Source organism: Hordeum vulgare, chromosome 7H (genome assembly GCF_904849725.1).
Source record: "Hordeum vulgare subsp. vulgare chromosome 7H, MorexV3_pseudomolecules_assembly, whole genome shotgun sequence".
NCBI lineage: Eukaryota > Viridiplantae > Streptophyta > Magnoliopsida > Poales > Poaceae > Hordeum > Hordeum vulgare.
Window position 1 is genome coordinate 443772504 of NC_058524.1, and position 20243 is coordinate 443792746.

The following is a 20243-nucleotide window of genomic DNA, read 5'->3' on the forward strand; positions in this document are numbered from 1 at the left end:
GTAATGCCAGACGCACGCCTTGTTCGTGCAGCGGCAAGTTAGGATCTTCGTTTACTCTTTCCTAGAGATCATGCCGTAGACGTTGGCCACGATACCGTCCGTGGGATGGCGCGGGTAAACCGGATCGAGGCCGGCTTAGTAGGATCAAGTGAATAAAAGGAAAAAAAACCCCGGAAAGACGCATGTTGAGCGTCGCAAAAACTCTGTCTCCCTGTAAACTGTCTGTCGTGTGTTCGTCGTCAGGAGGAGAAAAATTCAGAGCGAGCGTTTGTAAGTTTTCCACCAATCCACAAAATCGCATTGAGTCTAGGTCTAGGATCTGTCATCCAATCCAATCAAATCGGAGAGCTTTGCTTCGCCTCGCCGGTCCATAAATACCCCTAACTGGCCGCGGCCGGCTCAAAGAAGGAATCCATGGTTCCGATTGCCCCTCCGCCGGCGGCGCCCATCGGGGGGCAGTGGGAGGAGGGCACGGGCGAGAGCTCCTCGCCGCCCAGGTCCTCCGCCGCCCACGAGGAGCTGCGGCGCAAGATATACGAGCGCCTGGTGCAGGCCGGCAAGCAGGGGGACTCTGATGACGCCTCGTTCCGGGAAATGCTCTACGCCCACTTCGACAAGCTGCCACACAGGTACCTGACGGACCTGGGTGAAAGCAAGGCCGAGGATGTGCTGCTCCACCGGGAGGTCCTCCAAGAGTGCGCTCGCAACGGCAACCAGCCCGTCTTCCGAGCTCGCTTCCTCAAGGTACCCAACACACCTGATTTTCGCTTTGCAGTTCATCCCCAAAGATAGCTTGTGCAGTATACAACAACCAAGTCTTTAAACCTGGTACTGTGTATTATGCTGTTTACTCTTAGAATTGAGGTTTGGCTGAGTAAATAAAGGGACACTTTGTTAGTATTTTTCACGTTCTATTGATCTACCTTGATCGACAGTACATGGCAGTTCAACCGGAACGGGTGGAGACCAGTCCCGACTCTGATACATATCAAAGGTTATTGGAAGACCTCACTTTGGAGAGGATACATGGCGCCGACACCATGGGCTCTCTTTCTTCGCCATCAAGGTCATTCACTCTAAATCGTACCGTGACTTATCTTTGATATACCATTGTTAGCTTCTTTTTGTATTTCACACTTCTAAATGCTGCTGTTTTTACCTTTGTCAAATTCGAGACCAGTGGCTGCAATTTGTCCTTCCTCCAATAAGTCATCCTCTCCATGTGCTTCCAGCTTACTGTGTTTACTTGTTATGTTTATGACTTTTAGTTAAAACGCCCTCCCAATTCTCCACAGGGATTCAGAACCTGCCCTTCTTCATGAGATCATCTTCTCTTCCCAGGACAAGCCCAAGCTCCTTGGCCGGGTAATGGCAATAAAAGAGGTAGCCTGGTGCGCGTAGCTCCCGCTTGCGCGGGATCCAGGGATACGTGACCAGGGGGGCCAAATTTTACCAGAATTGTCTTGATACCCAATTTTATATAGCTTGTTTTTCACATTTGACATGCCAAGTTTCTTATGAGAAATAATTGTTCAACAGCTAACTTCGTTGCTATCTGAAGTTGGACTAAATATTCAAGAAGCTCATGTTTACTCCACAACTGATAGCTTTTGTTTGGATGTTTTCGTTGTTGATGGGTGGAAGACAGAGGTAAACTTTCAGCATATGTATACGAAGGCTGGACTGTTTATGATTTTCTGCAGATATTATATTTACGTTGTGCATAACATTTGACTATAATATCTCCAGAATTAATTAAATAAACTTGCCAGTTTGCAGTGCTGCTGGCTACAACTACTACCTGCTTACGTTTCTAAGACGCTATGAACTACTCCCTCTGTACACTAATGTAAGTCGTTTTAGGTCACTACTTTAGTGACCTAAAACCTCTTATATTTGTTTACAGAGGGAGTATTTATTCTCTATAATTACATCCTCTTGCATATGCCATCTTGATATTGTACATGCAGGAGACAGAGGCGTTGATTGTGACAATTGAGGACACATTAATGCAAAAAAATGTATGATGCCCTTTTCCATTTAACTTCAGTAAATACAGTATTATGTGATATCTGTACCTTTGGTTAAGATGCCATCTCTAGCATCTCCTTCCAGATCGAGTTAAATTGTCCCCATGTAAATATGTAGGGAGCACCACCTAACTCAGCAAATTCTTCATCCTCGGAGAAAATACTTGAGCTGCGGCAACAGCTTCTGGATTGTGAAATCGACTGGAACACGCTAGCAGTGGGGGAAAAGATCACATCTGGGTCTTCTGCAGACTTGTAAGAACTGTTCGACACTTCATATTATATGTCCATCTTAGGGTTCATCTATTTGAAGTGCCCACAATGCCAAGTTCAGTTCTACCTATGATGCTGGCTTCTGCTGACAGAAAACGTTAGCATTTATCGTGAACGTATCTGACAAATTTTTTACTCATCCTATATACATAAGAGAGTCATCCTACTAACTTATTTATCTCAGCATGCAAGCATGCCACCTCACCATATAATTATGAATGGTATAAGGCCCACGTCAACATGCAATCATGCATGGGAAAAGACCCACCACAATATTTCAACCATGCATGGGAAAATGTTTTTCATTTGTTATTCTACTTATATTCAATAAATATTGTTACAACTATTACATAATCAAATATAATAAGTCATATGCATTCTTAATTTTGGTTCTCATGTTATCAACCCAAATTTCCATCAAACATTTCCCGCAGCAGCGCGCGGGGTATCCTCTAGTATATATATGAATGGCAGACGCCTGCCTTTTCCTGTAAAAACAACACAAAAGTATCGTGATAGGCAAGGCCACACTAGAGTCCAACGGATCTCATTCATTTCTATTCCACAGATATAGAGGAACATATAATGGTTTGGATGTTTGCATAAAGATACTCAGGAGCGTACATCTCAACAGTCCTTCAGAAGTTGAGTTCTTGCAGCAAGCGCTCATGCTAAGGCAAGCTTTCTGCGACCATTACTTAATGATCAGTTATGCTTTATTCTGACTGATTCATGATATTTGGCGTCCAGGAGAGTTAAGCACGAAAACATCCTTACATTTTATGGGACATGCACAAGGCATAAGAAGTATTTAGGCACTATAACAGGTACCATCAATACTGCCAAAGAATATTATGGATTGGAATAAACTTTGCCATGATTGCTACTCTTTAGTTAGTTGCTAGACCATATTTGGAATGCCCGTACCATGATTTTTTTTACATGATGCAGTACAAAACCATTGTCATGCACCAATTCACCTAAGATATCAGCTAATGCATTGTTGTGATTGTTTTTGTTTGTTATTTCGGTTGTAACTTATGGTTGAATCTGAAGTCAGGTAATGTAGATATTGGTAGAGTTTTCAATGCAACTTCTGATTGAAAAAAATGTGAAATTTCAATGCTCGATTTTTTAGTCCGCACGAAACTATAATCACATGTGGAATTATTTTTATGCCTACTGTATGCTTAACAGTTTCTGACTTGCTGCTATTCCTGTCAAGTGTGCCCATAGCTCACAACTTGCGAGTTTGATGGGCAGGAAAAACAAACGCTTTGCTATTGTGTCAAACTGTGTAACTAGATGCGTCTCTTGAATCCATTTCTGATAGTTTATCTCTCATGTATTCTCTATTTATATATAATGTGATATGCGATTATAAGGCCTTCTTTTCATTCAAGCAACCGGATTCCCGTTAGAGCACATCACCAGGCATTTGAATTTCAGTGTGATTCATTCGAAATTTGCAAAATCGACAATTCTTGTTCAGTTTCGGCCAAAAATATCGATTGTTTTGAATTTTTCCCTTGGTTAAGACAGTTTCGAGCAGTCATGCATCATGTTATGACTTTGGATGCAATGGTTAATTTAAACAACTTTATGCTTCTGTGAGTTCGAACGCCCATAAAGCATAAATTTTCCTGAATTTTTATTTTATTTTTCCTAGCTCAGTAGAAAAGGTAGACAAAAATTGTGTAGGTTGTAAAGCACAAACTGGAGACAAGATGGCTGAGTTCTATGGACGGAAATCACTACAATGGAGTAAACTCTTTGGTACCATTACATGGTTTACATATAAACATATTATCAGGTAGTGAATTTGAATTTGGCCAAAAAAATTGTTTATTTTTTGGAATTTTTGTACCTTTCCTGAAAATTTTCCAGGAGTGGAATTTAACCCTTTGACCGTCACTACCTAGCTAGGTTCCCCCATCCCGCCTAACAGACCCTTCAGGGCTAAATCGCGGTGACTGTGCCTAAGCAGTCGCCTAGCCTGCTTTTAAGAATACTGTACATGCTTGTGTCTTAAACTCTTGTTTATTTATTTTTGTTTCTTGAATGAGCATGTTGCACAATTTCAACATAGCCCACTCTGTCTAGTAAACTCACCTTTTTTTTCTCGAACACAATGTGGTCATCTTTCACCTAGTATGCTCACGTTTTTTTTTCTTTCGTTAATTCTGTTCCTTTCAGAATACATGCCTGGAGGGGATTTATATGGATTTATACATGAGCAAAATGATGTTTTAGACCTCTTTCTGATTCTAAGGATTGCTATCAGCATCTCAAAAGGAATGGAATATCTGCACCAGCATAACATAATCCATAGAGATCTGAAGACTGCAAACATTCTCATGGGCGACAATCATGTATGCATACTTATTCAAACTATCGAAGCTATTGGTTCTGAGAATCCGAGAGTCCATTTTGTTCTGCTTTTCTAGTGTGGTATAAAACCTGGAAAATATATAAAAGCATTGCAGCGGTAGATCTTTTAGTCCAATCGGGGCTGCTTTGTTACAAGCACATTCCTTAAACACATAAAGGTTTATAGTTCACATACGGCAAACTAGCAATGGCAGATGACGTTTTAAAGCTCAAATAAATTATAATAAGTTGCAAAATAAATGGAAATCTAATTCCATTCAGGAAAACTGTAGTTATTCAGGAACTCAATATCAATTTATATTTGTATATTTTAAGAAAATTACTGTTCATAAAAATATTTTGTCTTGTAAATTGTGATTTTAATTATCTTATGTCACACACTTAACTTTTTTGTCCCTAAGCATATAAGTTGTGGATCTACTTCTAGAAAATGGTGAGAAAAATAATGATAAATATTTCTTGAACTGTTGTAAGCTTACTTGCCTACGTGACCCCCATTTAGCCTCCTTGAAAGCTCGGGGAGAGGAAACCTAGCAATCACAACTACCTCCCCCTGCTCCTTCTTGTCTCGCCACCACTTGAGGGCGGCCTCGGCGAAGCCCGGTCTGACCCCGACAAAGGCGGCGGTGGGGCACTTCCCTGCCAGCGCAGCGTATGTGCAAGACGAGGTTGGGCCGGTGCGGCGGCAAGGCGGCAGATCATGGCCACACGACAGCTCCCAGGCAGGAAGGCAGAGCGGCAAGCATGCGGTAGCTTTCCCGGTGGGTTTTTTTCTTTGAGAAAAGGCAAAAGACTTTTGCGTTTCATTGTATTGAAAAGATAGGGGTTTAGGTTACAATCCTCCTAGGAGGTGGTTACAAGGACAGGAAAGAAAATCAGTGGACATCCCAGGTCTGCGGGGTCGCGGCTTTGAGGCCATGCGCGCCGGCTTTGGCCCAAAGCGCCGCTTCCTCCTTGATCTTTGCAATCAGGCTAGTGGTCGAGGGTCGTTCGCTGTCAAACACGCATCCATTTCTGCGTTTCCATGTCATCCAAGGTACGAGCAGGGTCATGGATGCGAGGCCTTTGCGCATGAGCGTCGGCGTAGCTCGTCTCGCGGTGGTCCACCAAGTGTTGAGCGAGTCCTCGCCATCAGGTGGGCGGCAGGGGATCCTTAGCCAGGCCAGGGCCTCATGCCATACTTGTCAGGAGAATGGGCAGGCGAGGAGGAGGTGGTGCATAGTTTCCGGTTCCTGGTCGCATAGGGGGCACCGTGGGTGGTGCTGCAACCCTCTCCTGGCTAGCCTGTCGGCCGTCCAGCAGCGATCGAGCCGGGCGAGCCAGTGGAAGAAGCGGACACGCGGCGGCGCCCAACACTTCCAGGTGAGCTTCCAGGCATCGCATGGGATGGAGCCGTGGAAGGTAGCCTTGTAGGCCGATTGCACGGTGTAGGTGCAGCTAGTGGTCCACTTCCAAAGCAGGCGATCAGGCTCGACAGAGAGCGTCGTAGGTTCGATCTTGTGCCAGAGCTGAAGGTATTGCCCAACTTCTTGGATCCCGAGCACGTCATGGATATCTCGTGCCCACTTATGAGCTTGCAACCCATCGGCCACAGTCCGCAGCTTGCGCCGGTGCTTGGGAATGCATGCATGTAGCTGGGGCGCGATTTCGCGGATGGCATGCCCCTCAAGCCATCTGTCCTCCCAGAAAAGGGCCTGCTGGCCGTTGCCGAGGTGCATGGTGGTGGAGGCAAAGAAGAAGTCGTGCTCCTCCGCCGAGAACTGCAGGTCGAGGCCGCTCCAAGCTCTGGCGTTGTCAGTGTGATTGAACCAGAGCCAGCGCATGCGCAGTGCCAGGCCGGAGCGCTCCAGGTCCCGGACGCCGAGGCCACCCAATGAAATTGGCCGCGCGACGCGTTGCCAGTTGACATGGCAGTTACTGCCCTGGGCATTGGCACGCCCAGCCCACAGGAACCCTCGCTGGATTTTCACCAGCGCTTTGATTGTCTTCTTCGGTGGAGCTAGCACGAGGAGCTGGTGGATGGGGATCGCGCTCAGGACGGCTTTAACGAATGCGAGTCGACCAGCCTTGTTCATGAGGTGCGCCTTCCAGCACGGGAGCATACCGGCGGTTCTGTCGACGACAGGCTGTAGCTGGGCTGCAGTTGGGCGCCGTTGTGTCAAAGGGATGCCCAAATAGCTGATGGGAAGGTCCACGATGGGGCTTCCCAGCAGGTCGACAACAGGCGCGGCTGTGGCGGGGCCATAGCGGATCAGCGTGGCGGAGCTCTTCAGGAAGTTAACCTGGAGTCCAGAGGTGTGCCCGAAGAGTTGCAGGATGCTCTTTATCGCCTCGATGTCGCCGTGCGAGGGGTGGCAGAAGAGGATCACGTCGTCGGCGTATAGCGAGACGACAAGAAGTGAGCGGCGGGGGTGTAGTTGCTGTAGGATGCCGAGCTCAGTGGCGCGGTGTAGCAGGCGCCCCAGGGTATCCACCGCGAGGACGAAGAGCTGGGGCGACAGGGGGTCGCCTTGTCTCAGGCCGCGGCGATGCCAGATTGCGGGGCCAGGCGCGTTGTTCAGGAGCACCTTGGTGCTGGCTGTTGAGAGGAGGATCGCCAGCCAGTCCAGGAAGCGATTGCCGAAGCCGTATTGGCGCAAGACTTCGAAGAGGAACGCCCAGCTGATCGAGTCGAAGGCGTGTGCCAGGTCCAGTTTCAGGAGCACGCGCGGGGCTCCGAGTTGGTGTAGCAAGCGCGCAGACTGGCGGATGAGGACGAAGTTGTCGTGCAGGCTGCGCCCTGGGATGAACGCGTTCTGGTTCGCGCTGACGAGGTCATTGAGCTTGGGGGCGAGGCACAGTGACAGGGCCTTTGCGAAGACCTTGGCCACGAGGTGGATCAGGCTTATGGGCCTGTAATCGGCAAGGCCGGCTGCATCCGCGCGCTTGGGGATCAGCGTGAGGAGTGCCTGGTTCATGGAGCTGAAACCACGTCCCCTTAGCGCGTATAGCTGTTGGAATACGTCGAGGAAGTCCTGTCGAACAGTGGGCCAGCAGGCGTGCAGGAATTCGGCGGTGTAGCCATCCGGGCCTGGCGCCTTGCGCGCCGGCAAGCGCTTAACCGCCTGCCAGATCTCCTCTGCGCAAAATGGCGCATCAAGGTCGGCCAGGTCGGCCGGCGTGATGAGGTCTGACAGGTCGAGGGTGCACTCTCGATGCACCGTGGAGCCAAGCAGGTCGTCGAAGTGAGCAAAGGCCGAAGCTGCCATGTCGCTCGGGCTGGTGATCACGCCATCGTCCACGGCGAGGCTGTGAATCCTGTTCTTCTGCCGCCGGTACGTGCATTGGCGGTGGAAGAAGGATGTATTAGCGTCGCCGTCTTTGAGGAACGCGATGCGGGCTCGCTGGCGGGCGATGGAGCGCTCGAGGGAGGCGAGGCCAAGGTAGGATGCTTTGATCTGTCGGCGGAGCCAATCCTCGTGCGGGGAGAGCATCCTGCTCTCCTGCACAGTATCGAGCTTGAGGAGGATTTCCCTGGAGACTGCAAGCTTTAGGCGCACGTTGCCCACTGTCTTGGAGCTCCAGCTTGTCAACTTGCGTGCAGTAGCCTGCATGCGAAGCATGAGGCGTCGGAAGGGATCGTCGTCGTGGATGGAGACCCAAGCTTGCGCAACTATGTCTTGGAAGCCATCCAGGCGAGTCCAGAAGTCCTCAAAGCGGAAGCGTCGATGGGTTGGCGCAGCCGGGGAGCAGGAGAGGGCTGTGGTCGGAGATGACCGAGGCGAGGCAGCGCAGGTGGCACTCGCCGTGGAGCTCCTCCCAGTTTGCAGTGCAGAGGATCCGGTCCAGGTGGACAAGCGTCGGCGGCGATTGCCCGTTCGACCATGTATAGCGGCGTCCATTGAGGTAGACCTCTTTGAGCGCTAGGTCATTGAGCACGCGACGGAAGCGACCCATCATCCGGCGGTTGACGTTGCCATTGTTCTTGTCTTCGTCCCGGTAGATGAGGTTGAAGTCGCCACATAGCATCCACGGGCCAGGGCAGTCGATGCGTGCGTCACGGAGTTCCTGCAGGAAGGCGATCTTGCCAGCATCGTCTTGCGGGCCGTAGACGGCAGTGATCCACCGGGGAGTGCTAGCTCCGGCCGTGGTGGAAACCTTAGCAGATAGCGTATTGGCGGTGAAGGAGGGATCAGTGATGGCCACCTCTCGGCTCTTCCATGCCAGCAGGATGCCGCCACGGGTTTCCTAAACCCGGTGGGGTTTCCTTGTGGGGATCGGCGTGTCGGCAGGGACATGCCGCTCGCCTCGGATGCGTGTGGTGATCTGGCCTCAAATCAGTTCCCTAGGGCAGGGGAGCAAGTTGCTGTGTGTGGTGATGCTACCTCACTCGGGTTGCGGATTGCGCCATTGTTGTGATCTCCGATGGGTCTTCGTGAGGGTTCCTCTCTCCAGATCCAGTGCCTACCGCTGGCAGCTTTTTCTGGCGAGGTTGCGGGATGCAGCCGGAAGGCTCCTTTGTGAGTTTTGGCGGCTCTCCCTCCGGTCAGTTTGCCTTCGGCGGTGAGATGCAATCTATAGACGGTGGCTTGGCGTAGAGGGTATGGTTGTGCAGCGGCTGCGGTGGATTCCTAGCCCAATGCTTGTAGCTGCTGGGATCACGGAAAAGTGGAACACATGATTGACTCTGATTTGGTGGTTCTTCTTGAGTACCGGGTCTCAAGCTCCGGGGTGGAAACTCTGGGTCTGACCCGAGGGGGTTATACCTGGTAATTTAGCGTCATTATCTTGTTGAAGGCATTGCTCGGAAATGCTCAGACTTGTTCTTTCAGCTGAAAACCTAGAATCTGGCCTCTGGTGATTGGATCCAGTGAGGACGGCACTTGAGCGCCGTTCCCTTCCTGAAGGCTTTGCTGTTGAAGAACATTTTTAGCCTTGTGGAGTCAAGAGTTAGTTGGTGCAGATATAATCGTTGATGTAGTTTGTCAATCGCTATTTTGATCGCTCTGGGGATTTTTCTTTTTCCTTGTTTAGGCAAAGCTTTGGTCATGTATGGATTTGCTCTTTGACAGCGTGTTTTTTTGTGTGTGTGTTGGTGTTCGTTGTGTGCATCCTAACTATGCAGAGGCCGGGTGTGTGCTCATTGTGTTTGTATCTGCTTGATGCTTCATTACGAGTCAATAGAATTCACCCTTGTCAAAGAAAAGCTCACCTGCCCAGTCATTTTACCTATTAAGTTGTGGATCTACTTCTGGAAATAGGTTGTGAAGATTGCAGACTTTGGTGTGGCTCGACTTGGTAGTCAGGAGGGACAAATGACGGCTGAAACTGGAACTTACAGGTGGATGGCACCCGAGGTAGGGTTATTAATTTTCTGTTACTGTTTGAAATCGTTTTTCTTCAATTTTAAGAAACTTTGAATGTTTAGTTTTGTTCGGTCTACCTGGTCCTTGTTATCTTCTGTACCAAAACTCCCAACCAATCTTTTGCTTGCTCTTGATCTCTTATTTTTCTCATGGTGAGTTCAAGGGCTGCTTGAGTTAGATCATCACCGGAATGTAACATGCCTCACTTTGCCTTGCTTTCTAATTTCTCATGGCGATGGAAACATTATGTTCTGGATCATTGTGTAACCAATTAGTGAATTTTCGCCTTAAACATGATTCACAAAGGCATGGTTCAGTGCTGGGGAAACCTATCAGATCCTAGTAGCAAATATGGGTGGGTTAAAAATTAATAAGGTGTTATTTCTTCTGCAACTTGTCCATAAAAAGGAGTGATGAATCAGCCAGTGGTAAATGTAAGAGGAACATGTCAAACTTCATATGTTCCCCCAGGCAGGATCCAGGAAAATGGTTTTATGGGGCCACTTTGAGAGGTTTTGGTCAAACAATGCCATTTAAACATCTTAAACTTTTTCTCCTTGAACTGAGATATGTATTCTGGACCTAATTGCTGGCAACAACTGACAAACATGACATCTCATTTTGTCAAGTAAAAAGTTGCAACTCTCAAACTGTCTGCATGAGCTAAGATCAAAAAATTCACAGGTTGCTCCTGAGATTTTATTTTTTCATAAGCTCACAAGTGTTGTTTATCTTAATAGATTATTAACCATAAGCCTTATGATCACAAAGCGGATGTATTCAGCTTTGCTATTATTCTGTGGGAGTTGATTACATTAAAGGTATGCCCTAGTGTCAAATACATCTTGAGCTTACATCCGAGTTGTTTAAACTTATGTACTATGTTGGCTATAGGTAACAATGAACTCTTAATCATGTTGTAGGTCCCTTATGATAACATGACACCCTTGCAAGCTGCATTGGGAGTGAGGCAGGTACACCAGTGATGTTGGCTATCCTGGATGAACTCAATGCTCATCTTAGTTCAGGTCCCGTTATTTCAGAGACTCTTATCGTTTCTTCTTACACTGTGCTGGCCTTGCGGTAGGGGTTGCGCTTGGAGATCCCGGCAAGTGTGCACCCGGGATTGTCTAAACTGACCGAACAGTGCTGGGATGAAGATCCTGATATAAGACCTGTTTTCACGGAGATCATTATACAACTTGAGGACATCTTACAGCAGATTCAGGTAGAGGTAGAAACTCAGGTTGCTTTCAAACCAAGTTCTCTGCAAACAACCAGTCATCACTTGAGCATTTTATTTCTGCAGGTGCCCAAGGGAGGCCATCGACGTTCTAGAGCAAAAATGCAAAAGAAATCACCACGATAGAAGAAAGAAAAGAAAAGAAAAGAAACCGAATTTATAAATTGCTAAAAGAGCGATAAAGCACCGACAACCATGCCAAAGGTTTCAACTCCCCTATACGGCATGATCGGTTTAGCAGGGCTCTGCAAGGATCAAAGGGGTTTAACTGGGCTAAATCCCTAGAGATACCTGGGTTTAACTGGATCAAAGAGGTTTCCATCCTTGCACTATGGTGGCATCAGAAAGCTGAAACTAGAAAGATCACCTGGTAGCTTTGTGCAGTCTCTCCAATTCCAACAGGACGCCGACATGCCGTTGTGTGATAGGGTTAGAATGTCCTCTCATTCCTTTCTGTACGTGTGTGTAGCAGCGTTTGTAACAGTTTCTCGCAGCTTGTAGTTCCTTTTTTTCCATTTGAAGAGGTAGTTCCTTTTTCCATTTGAAGAGATGTATATGGATAGATTGTCCCCCCCCCCTCCCCTCCGCTGCCCCCCCCCCCCCCCCCCCCGCGCAGGCGGTCGAGGGGCTCCAACCATAGCCGCCGGTCTCTCCCCATCCCACCCTTCCCCTCCGCCGCCGCTGGAGGAAACCGCCGGGCGGATGACGGCGGTGGCGGAGGAGCCTCTCCTTCTCGCACGCGTGGGTGGCGCGGGGCATCCAGGCGCGCGGATGTGCGTCCCCAGATTCGAGACTGCGCGGCGGTGGATCGCTCCCGGCGGCAGATGCAATTGCTACATCTGGTCGTGGCGCTGTCTCCTCGGATCAGCAATGACATAGAGGGACTTGGTTGGCTGGTCAGCTGCAGGCGTAGTTGGCCCTTTGGTCAGATCTGATCTGGCCTGAGTGGCTAGCTTGCTCTGCGGTGGCGGAGATCGGTGGTCGCCTGTGCGCACGATGTGAGACGGAGATTCGTCGAGCGGATCCGGGAGAAATCCTTGTTCTTGGCTTGTTGCTAAGTTCGGCGATGGCGGCACTCTTCTATGTCGTCACCTTCTTGGGGGCACCGTCGTGGAGAAGCTCAAGACCTCTATCCGCTACCTCGGGGGAAACCCTAGATCAGTAGATCAGATGACGGCGGTGGGCAGGTGTTGTTTTCCTTTTGGGGGCATCATTCTTGGAGGTGTACACGGGCTTGAGGGACCAGTGGACGGCTTTTTTGGTGGAGCGGTGCTTCATCTTACTCATTGATGGCGGTGGATCTCGACAGCGTGGCGCAGCGGAGACTCGGTGTCTGATGCGTGGAGATGGACTCGTGCAGGAGGTGGAAGCTCTCTGGCGTCTTGATGGCGTCGATGGCAGAGAGGTCTAGCAAGTCGGTGTGTTAGTTTCTTCTCTGAAGACGGATTGGTGGAAGATGACGGCGACGACACATGAGAGTGCGTCGGACCGGTTTGTACCCTCAACCCAGTATGTGGCTCGGTTGGGGCCTCCGGCTTTACATGTTAGGCTTTGGTGCGATGTTTGTTTGGTATTAGGCTCGGACTATTGGCACCCCTTCATCAAGTGGTTAGGAGTAGCGATAGTTATTACTAAGATGGTGGCTTCGGACAAACTGATGTACTACTTGTAAGGTATTTGTGAATAATTAATAAAATAGCTGCATGCATCGTTTAGATGGAGAGGCCGGGAGTAATCCTCCTTTTTCTAAAAAAAAAATATGCTGAAGGTGAAGAAAAGCATCAATTGCAACATTTTTGGATGGAAGTATTTGCGTGATCTCTCGTGCAGATATAAGAGAACGGTACGAACAAGTAACAACAGTCTTCTCTCCCCTCGTTGACAAAATCTGGAAAGAGTACAATGGATGTAAGTTGTCATCTGGTTGCATAGACCAGGGTATTTAAGTTCACGTTTGTAACTTAGTATCACAACCCGACCTTAGCTCAGTTGGTAGAGCGGAGGACTGTAGTGTTGCAGATAAATCCTTAGGTCACTGGTTCGAATCCGGTAGGTCGGATTTCTTTTTTCCTTTCCTTTTTCAACATTATTACAGGTCCAAACGCTTCCTCTCAGTTCTTTTTAGGGGCTCAACGATTTTTTTCGACATTATTACAGGTTCAAACGTTTCCTCCCAGTTTTTTTTAGGGGCTCAATGAATTGGCATGATACTGTAAGACCCGTTTTTCAGTGTTTCTTTTTTAGGAAAGTCCGTTTTTCAGTGTTTCTTTTTTAGGAAAGTCTAACTGATTTGAATCTGGTAGATCAAATTTCTTTTTCTGTTTCTTTTTTGATTTTGACACGCTTTCTCCCATTTTTGTTTTGAGAAAAGATAACACCCACACAATTGGACGCTTGCATCTCGCCCATATGTATGGATCAGTGTCCGTTTATGGTTGCACCAATTTTGTCAAGTTTTATCAGATTTTCTATGTCACATAAGACTGGGCTGGTATGTGGGCCTTTAACCACTTCGCCCGCCCCCACGCCCATTTCTTTGTGAGTAGGAATCTTTTTTGGTTTTCGGCTTAAAATGTTTTATTTCCTAATTAAAAATCAATTTTATCATTTAATCCGTCTTGACGAGTTCTTTAAAATTAGATTCCATGTTGATATGTTTTGATATTTTTTTGCAACTGTAGCCATGATGTAACTGTAGCTATAATTGCCATGACATGCTCTATCTATATTTTTCTTTTAAATTTAAAACTAGTGTTATATTTTTAACTATTTTTTATGGAAATTTTTATTAATTGAGCATGGTAACTTTTAGCAATTAACCACGACAAATTTAATGCATAAATCTTGGCAATTTTTAGTAATCTATCATGGAAATTTTAATTCATAGATCATGACAATTTTAGAATTTTGACCATGATCGATGAAAAAAAAATGACCAAAAGTTGTTGTGATGTTTACACTCTAGTTGTCATAGTGTTTACACTAAAGTTACCATGACATGTTCTATCTATTTTTTCTTCCAGATTTAAAGCTACCGCTATATTTTTCAACTACTTTTTACGGCAATTTTTTCACCATGGTAATTTTAGTTTATGGTTCATTGCAAGTCTAGTTTCTTAATTCCCCGTTTTATAATATGTCAAAATTTAGTGTAAACACCTTGGCAATTCATATGCAATAGACATGACAACTTTTAGCAAAAAAAGTCATCGAATCATATTGATATGAGATCTAGTTTCGAAGATCTCGTCGCGATGGATTTAATGATGAAAACGGATCTTCAATTAGATTTCTCATTTAAGAGATAAAACATTTTAAAAACTGGAAATCCAAAAAGGTTTCACATGCATGCATGCGGTGACGTGAGGCAGGAGGCCGGACGTGTGGGCGTTAGCTGTTTTGCCCACATGTAGACGTGCGGGTTATTTCTCTTACACACCACACTAGACGTATGGTCGATCAGAAATCTTTTTTCCTTTTCTTTTTTGACATTATTACAGGTCCAAATGCTTCCTTCCAGTTTTCTTTTAGGGGTTCAATGAATTGGCATGATACTCTAAGCCCCGGTTTCCAGTGTTTCAATGAATTGGCATGATACCCTAAGCCCCGGTTACTGATTTGAATCCGGTAGGTCAGATTTCTTTTTTCGTTTCTTTTCTTATTTCGACACTACTACATGTCCAATGCTTTCTCCCAGGTTTCTTTTAGGGGCTCAACGAATTGGCACGATACAATAAGATCCGTTTTCTAGTGCTCTTGTTTAGGAAAGTCTATCATAGCTTTATTGATTTAACAAAGCCCATTAAATCGTCCCGAAATCTCCTCGGCCCAAACTAAGAGAGGTGTCTCATCTGTATCGTGTACATTAAAAGAAGTTAATTAGCATATGCATTGTTTTATTAATAGAACGAGAACAATGTTTAGATGTGGACAGACGAGGTGAGCGCAACCCTCACACTGCCTCCCAGTACCCCCATCCGCGCCGCGGCGGCCACCAACTACGCACTAATGGCGGGCATCGCCGGATCCCGCAGTCCCCCGCGGGGATCCCCTAGGAGGGACCGGCGCGGCTCCCTTCCCCACGGACTGAGCAGTGTCGCGCGGTCGACTTCCCCACCTCGGGCGGCTCCAGATCCGGCCCGGGTGCCGCGAATCTTGCAGCACGGCGGTTGCTCGGCGTTCTCCGTCGGTCCGTCGATGGAGCTAGCGCCTCTGCTGCCTCGGCAGGAGTCGGGTTACTTGGGTTCGCTCTCGGATCCGGTCACAATGGAGCGTCTTTCGCCGCTTAACTCCGACGTGACAGAACCTCAGACTGCGCCCCGCATCAAATCCATCGTCGTCGCGCCTCCTCCGGGCTGTAGGACTTCCCCTTCGGGCACGGAGCCAGGCTGGACCGAGGTAAGCACTCGGAGGGGCGGTCGTCGCCTGCTTGACCCCCCGATCCCTCGGGCGCGCCGTCTACCGCACCGCTCGGACCGCCCGCAGCCATTCATTACCGGTACGTCGCCCCCCCCCCCCCCCCCCCGCTATATCTATTTCGAGGACGCTGCTTCCGTTGCCTGAGCAAGCGACACCGACTAGCGGACTGTCGGGATCCAATTCACTGCATTACCTGTAGGAGGGCCGGCCACATCGCGAAAAACTGCCCTCGGAATCCCCTTGTCCGAGGTCGGGGAGGCCAAATTAGAGACAGGCTAGGTACGGCTCCTCCCGAGCAACCACTGCACCAGCGCATCCGCTTCCCACCACCTGCCGCTTCCTCCATGTCACAGCTCTGCCCCGCCATGCTCCGCCACCTCGACCACGCGCGCCGGCCGAGAGCGACCCGCTCCGTCGCCGTCCCTTCCCCGGTTGTTGACCAGGCGATCTTCTTCCTGCGCAGCCATGCCGTCACCCTCACCGCGGCAGACGGGGTGAACGCCACCTCTCCCATGGCTGTGGGCAGAGCACTGGAGGGGCTGTTGTCGGTGCCAGTGCACTCGCTGCGAGTCACCGCGCATCACCCAGAGCACTTCCTAGTGCTCTTCACGCAGCCCGCGCATCAAGTCAACGCACTGCGGAGAGGCTCCATCCGTGTCGAGGGTGCCTCCTTCAACATTGCATCCTGGCACGACCATGACCATGCCATCTTCGGCTCCCTGCACCTACATGCTCGCGTCGTCATTGAGATGGTTCCAATGCAGTTCTGGTCCGTGGAGGGGGCGGAGGAGATACTGGGGAAGCGGGTACGGGTGGACCGTCTCGACAGTCGGACGCTCGAGCGAGGTCACACTAAGATCTTTGCTTGCTGGATTTGGACGAGCGACATCGCCAACATCCCCACCTCGCATACCATTGCGGTCCTGCCACGGGGTGCGGGCCGGGTGGACGAGATGGAGGGCTTCTCCCCTCCCGACAGACGCGTCGCGCCGCCGCCAGCAACGGCGGACTATACCATGCTGATTCACGTGGATCGCATCGAAGATTGGACGACGCCCTCCCCTCGTTCTTCTCACTCCGGCCAGAGTGGCCTACCCTCGTCTGGTTCCGACAACGACTCCGCCCCTTTCCCGTTGGTGGCTCCCGCCACCTGGTCGATGGGGGTCGAGGACGGACGGGGGCCAGGGCGAAACTAGCGCCAGGCTCGCGCACCGGTGGCTGATCTAGGCTGTCGTGGCAGGCTGTCGGGTGGACACTCGCGGGACCAAGACGGCGACGGACGCTCGGGGGTGGCAACCAGAGGTCCTGGAGAGATGTCCTCCTTCGCCGGGGACGCTCTCAGGCTCCTCCCAAGGCTGCCCCGGCCTCTCGCCACCGCAGCCGCTCCCCGCAGCCCCGCCGTAGGTCGGGGCAATCTTCTGGGCGTCGTCAGGGAGCCGGGAGGGCCTCGTCGAGGGCGAGGCCCCAGCCCCATCAGCCGCGGGCGCGCCCATCCACTCCGCCTCCCTTTGCCGGGAGATATGCCCCCTTGGCCAGCGATAGTCCAGAGGCAGCAGGCCCTGACGCCGGGCACACGGGGAAAGACCCAGTGGAGGCTTTTTTCAACACAGCGCCGAAGCCCTACGACACCTCCACCGCCGTCGACAGTCTGGCGGCGGACGTCCACGCCGCCGCAGAAGCATTAGTCAACTCCCCGCTCAAGTTCGACGCAACGAGGCTGCTAACCGACCCGTCCGAGACAGTACAGCTTGACGCCTTCAGCCCAACTCTGTCCGCGGCGGCGTCGGACATGGGTCAGTACAATAGAACCACCCCGACTACGGCATGCACAATGGAACTGCAGCTAGGTGCAGTCATCGGGCGTGTGAGCAAGATGCAACTGGGAGCTGCCGCTGATCGGCCGGAGGCCCGGGGTCTCTTCCACGCCAGCAAGCATGCCCTCATCTCGGCGGCTCCAGCCCCGGCCGCTGCTCGCCGCCAAGCTGCACCTCCCAAGAGCAGGGCCTCCTCGACCCCGAGCAGGCATAGCGCCAGACAGGCGGCTAGCGGCTCGACGGTGCCTGTAGCCCAGCGCGCCTCGTTGCGCCTCGTGAAGGAGCTGGGACTGCTGGGCCCCCGTGATAAGATGACCGAAGAGGTGGTGAGAGCACTGCTGCAGCGTTTCGAGGAACCGTTGTCCGACGGCGACTTAGCAGTAATCGCCAAGCTGACTCGCCTGGATAGCGAGGCCCTGCGGGTGATGGCTGGCATGATCGGCCCCGATGAAGTTGCCGACGAGGCATTGGTGTAACCTATGTTAGTTGACTCATGTATCCCACTTCGTCGGCAACTGAGGATAGCTCGGTTTAGGTTTGTTTTAGGTTCGTCGAGAATTGGTTCGGGTAGAGAGGAGGAAACTCGTCGCCGGCGCATCTTGGGGGCTGTTGGTGGGCGCCGGCGCGCCATAGTTAAGTTGGCTGTGTGTGTCAAGGGCCTGAGGCCATTTAGTTATTTCCTTCGGAGCTTTGCTACATTTCCAAATGAGTGAAAAATTCCCCCCAATAATGTGTTGGAACGTACGCGGTCTTAACAGCCCAGCTAAGAGGGCGGCCGTCGGGGAGATGGCTAACAAACTACGGGCGGCTATCCTATGTCTCCAGGAGACTAAGATTTCTGCCTGGTCGCCAGAACTAGTTAGGGATATCGGAGGAGAAAATCTAACCAGATGTATCGCGCTGCCGGCCATAGGCACTTGTGGAGGAGCAGCTATCCTTTGGGATAAAAACCTTGCCACCATCACCTCCCCATGCACTAGGAGTCTTTGCCATCACGGCCAAGGTTACTCTGCTGGGGCACAGCATAGCTTCTGGCTATCCTCGGTTTACGGCCCGACGGACGATGTTAGAAAGGAAATTTTCCTAAGGGAAGTCTCCTCCTCCGCACCACCGACGTCTGAGCCATGGCTCATCAATGGAGATTTTAATCTCATATACGAAGCGCGCGACAAGAATAACCTTATCCTCAACCGTAGGTTAATGGGTAGGTTTAGATCGGCAATCGACTCGGCGGGATTAAAAGAGATTAGATGCACTAACCGCAAATACACATGGAGCAATGAGCGTCGGGATCCCACCCTCGTCAGCATCGACAAGTTCTTCTGCAACACCCCCTGGGACAACTACTTCCCCTCGATGTCCCTGTATGCGGCATCAACTGCAACATCGGACCATTGCCCGTTACTACTTCTGGACACCACACCCACCACTAGGCAGGCACAATTCAGATTTGAGAATTTTTGGCCTAGCTTCCCACGCTTCCACGCCACGGTCGAAAAGGCATGGAATAGACCAATGCAATCTTCTTGTCCTTTCAAAATAATTAGCACTAAGTTGACTAGGACGGCGCGTGATTTGAAGACTTGGAGCAAGAGTTTCTTCAGCCAGGCAAAGCTCCAATTTCATCTTGCAGCGGAAGTAGTGCTTCGACTGGACGTAGCACAAGAGAGGCGACAACTCTCAGACGCAGAATTCCGTCTCCGTAAACTGCTAAAGCTGCGACTACTAGGGCTAGCGGCACTAGAACGAGCTCGACGACGGCAAGCATCACGCCTAACCTGGATGAGATTAGGTGATGCGGGAACAAAATTCTTTCACGCCAAGGCCACAACACGTAAGCGAAGAAATTACATCCACTGCTTACAAATAGGCTCCACCGTAGCATCCTCGCATGAGCATAAGGAAGAGGCCATCTTCAGTCATTTCCAGCATAACTGGGGTACTAGGGCTGATAGGCCTTTATCGATAGACTGGTCGATTCTAGACCTTCCGTCAGTGCAAAACAGGGGGTTAGATAACCCTTTCTCTCAGGAAGAGGTTTGGGAGGCGATAAAAGCGTCACCGGCTGAAAAGGCACCTGGCCCTGACGGCTTCACAGGGACGTTCCTCAGGTCCTGCTGGTCCATTATTAAGGAGGACGTAATGAGTGTGTTTAGTAGCTTCTACAATTTAGCAAGGGGAGATTTCGGCAGGCTAAACACAGCTACTGTAATTCTGATACCTAAGAAAGAGGGAGCCGAAAGGGTGGAGGACTTTCGACCAATTAGCCTAATCCACTCGGTGGCGAAACTAATCACCAAAGTTCTATCCCGACGGCTAGCGGCACATATTAACACCATCATCTCCCCGGCGCAATCAGCTTTCTTGCGCTCCAAGTCCACTCAGGACAGTTTCCTCTATGTGCAAAACGTAGTGAGATCACTACATAAGAGGAAAATTCCGGCCCTGCTACTTAAACTAGATATAGCAAAGGCCTTCGACAACGTCTCATGGGAGTATCTGCTAGAAATTCTACAACAACTAGGATTCCCAACTCGCTGGCGTGACTGGATGGCGCTTCTATTTAGCACTGCATCATTGTTGGTCATGCTAAACGGCTCGGGCGGCCGCTCTTTCTACCACCAAAGGGGACTTAGACAAGGAGACTCCTTATTGCCGCTTCTTTTCATCATAGCAATAGATTCACTCCATCGCCTATTGGAAAAAGCAACGGAGCTGCACCTGCTAG

At 49.9% G+C, this 20243-nt stretch overlaps 1 protein-coding gene and 1 non-coding gene across 4 annotated transcripts; both read left to right on the top strand.

Annotated features, from left to right (window-relative positions):
- The first annotated feature begins 331 nt into the window (after positions 1 to 331).
- On the top strand, positions 332 to 11822 carry LOC123410438 (serine/threonine-protein kinase STY46-like). 3 transcript variants are annotated; one of them, XM_045103385.1, is made up of 15 exons: positions 567 to 744; positions 936 to 1066; positions 1181 to 1208; positions 1296 to 1365; positions 1540 to 1650; positions 1971 to 2021; positions 2149 to 2285; positions 2872 to 2979; positions 3054 to 3130; positions 4500 to 4675; positions 9935 to 10030; positions 10780 to 10860; positions 10963 to 11013; positions 11127 to 11267; positions 11349 to 11822. In XM_045103385.1, exons 1-15 carry the CDS (start codon positions 665 to 667, stop codon positions 11406 to 11408), a joined length of 1398 nt encoding a protein of 465 aa, XP_044959320.1. In that variant the 5' UTR covers positions 567 to 664; the 3' UTR covers positions 11409 to 11822. The 3 variants fall into 3 exon arrangements, with proteins under 3 accessions (XP_044959318.1, XP_044959319.1, XP_044959320.1); XM_045103383.1 differs by lacking the exon at positions 1181 to 1208 and having other exon boundaries at positions 332 to 744; XM_045103384.1 differs by lacking the exons at positions 1181 to 1208; positions 11349 to 11822 and having other exon boundaries at positions 332 to 744; positions 10963 to 11009.
- Positions 11823 to 13256: 1434 nt separating this feature from the next.
- Positions 13257 to 13341, top strand: TRNAY-GUA. The gene is given in 2 exon segments: positions 13257 to 13293; positions 13306 to 13341. It is a non-coding gene; the product is annotated as a tRNA-Tyr (tRNA).
- Positions 13342 to 20243: the final 6902 nt, after the last annotated feature.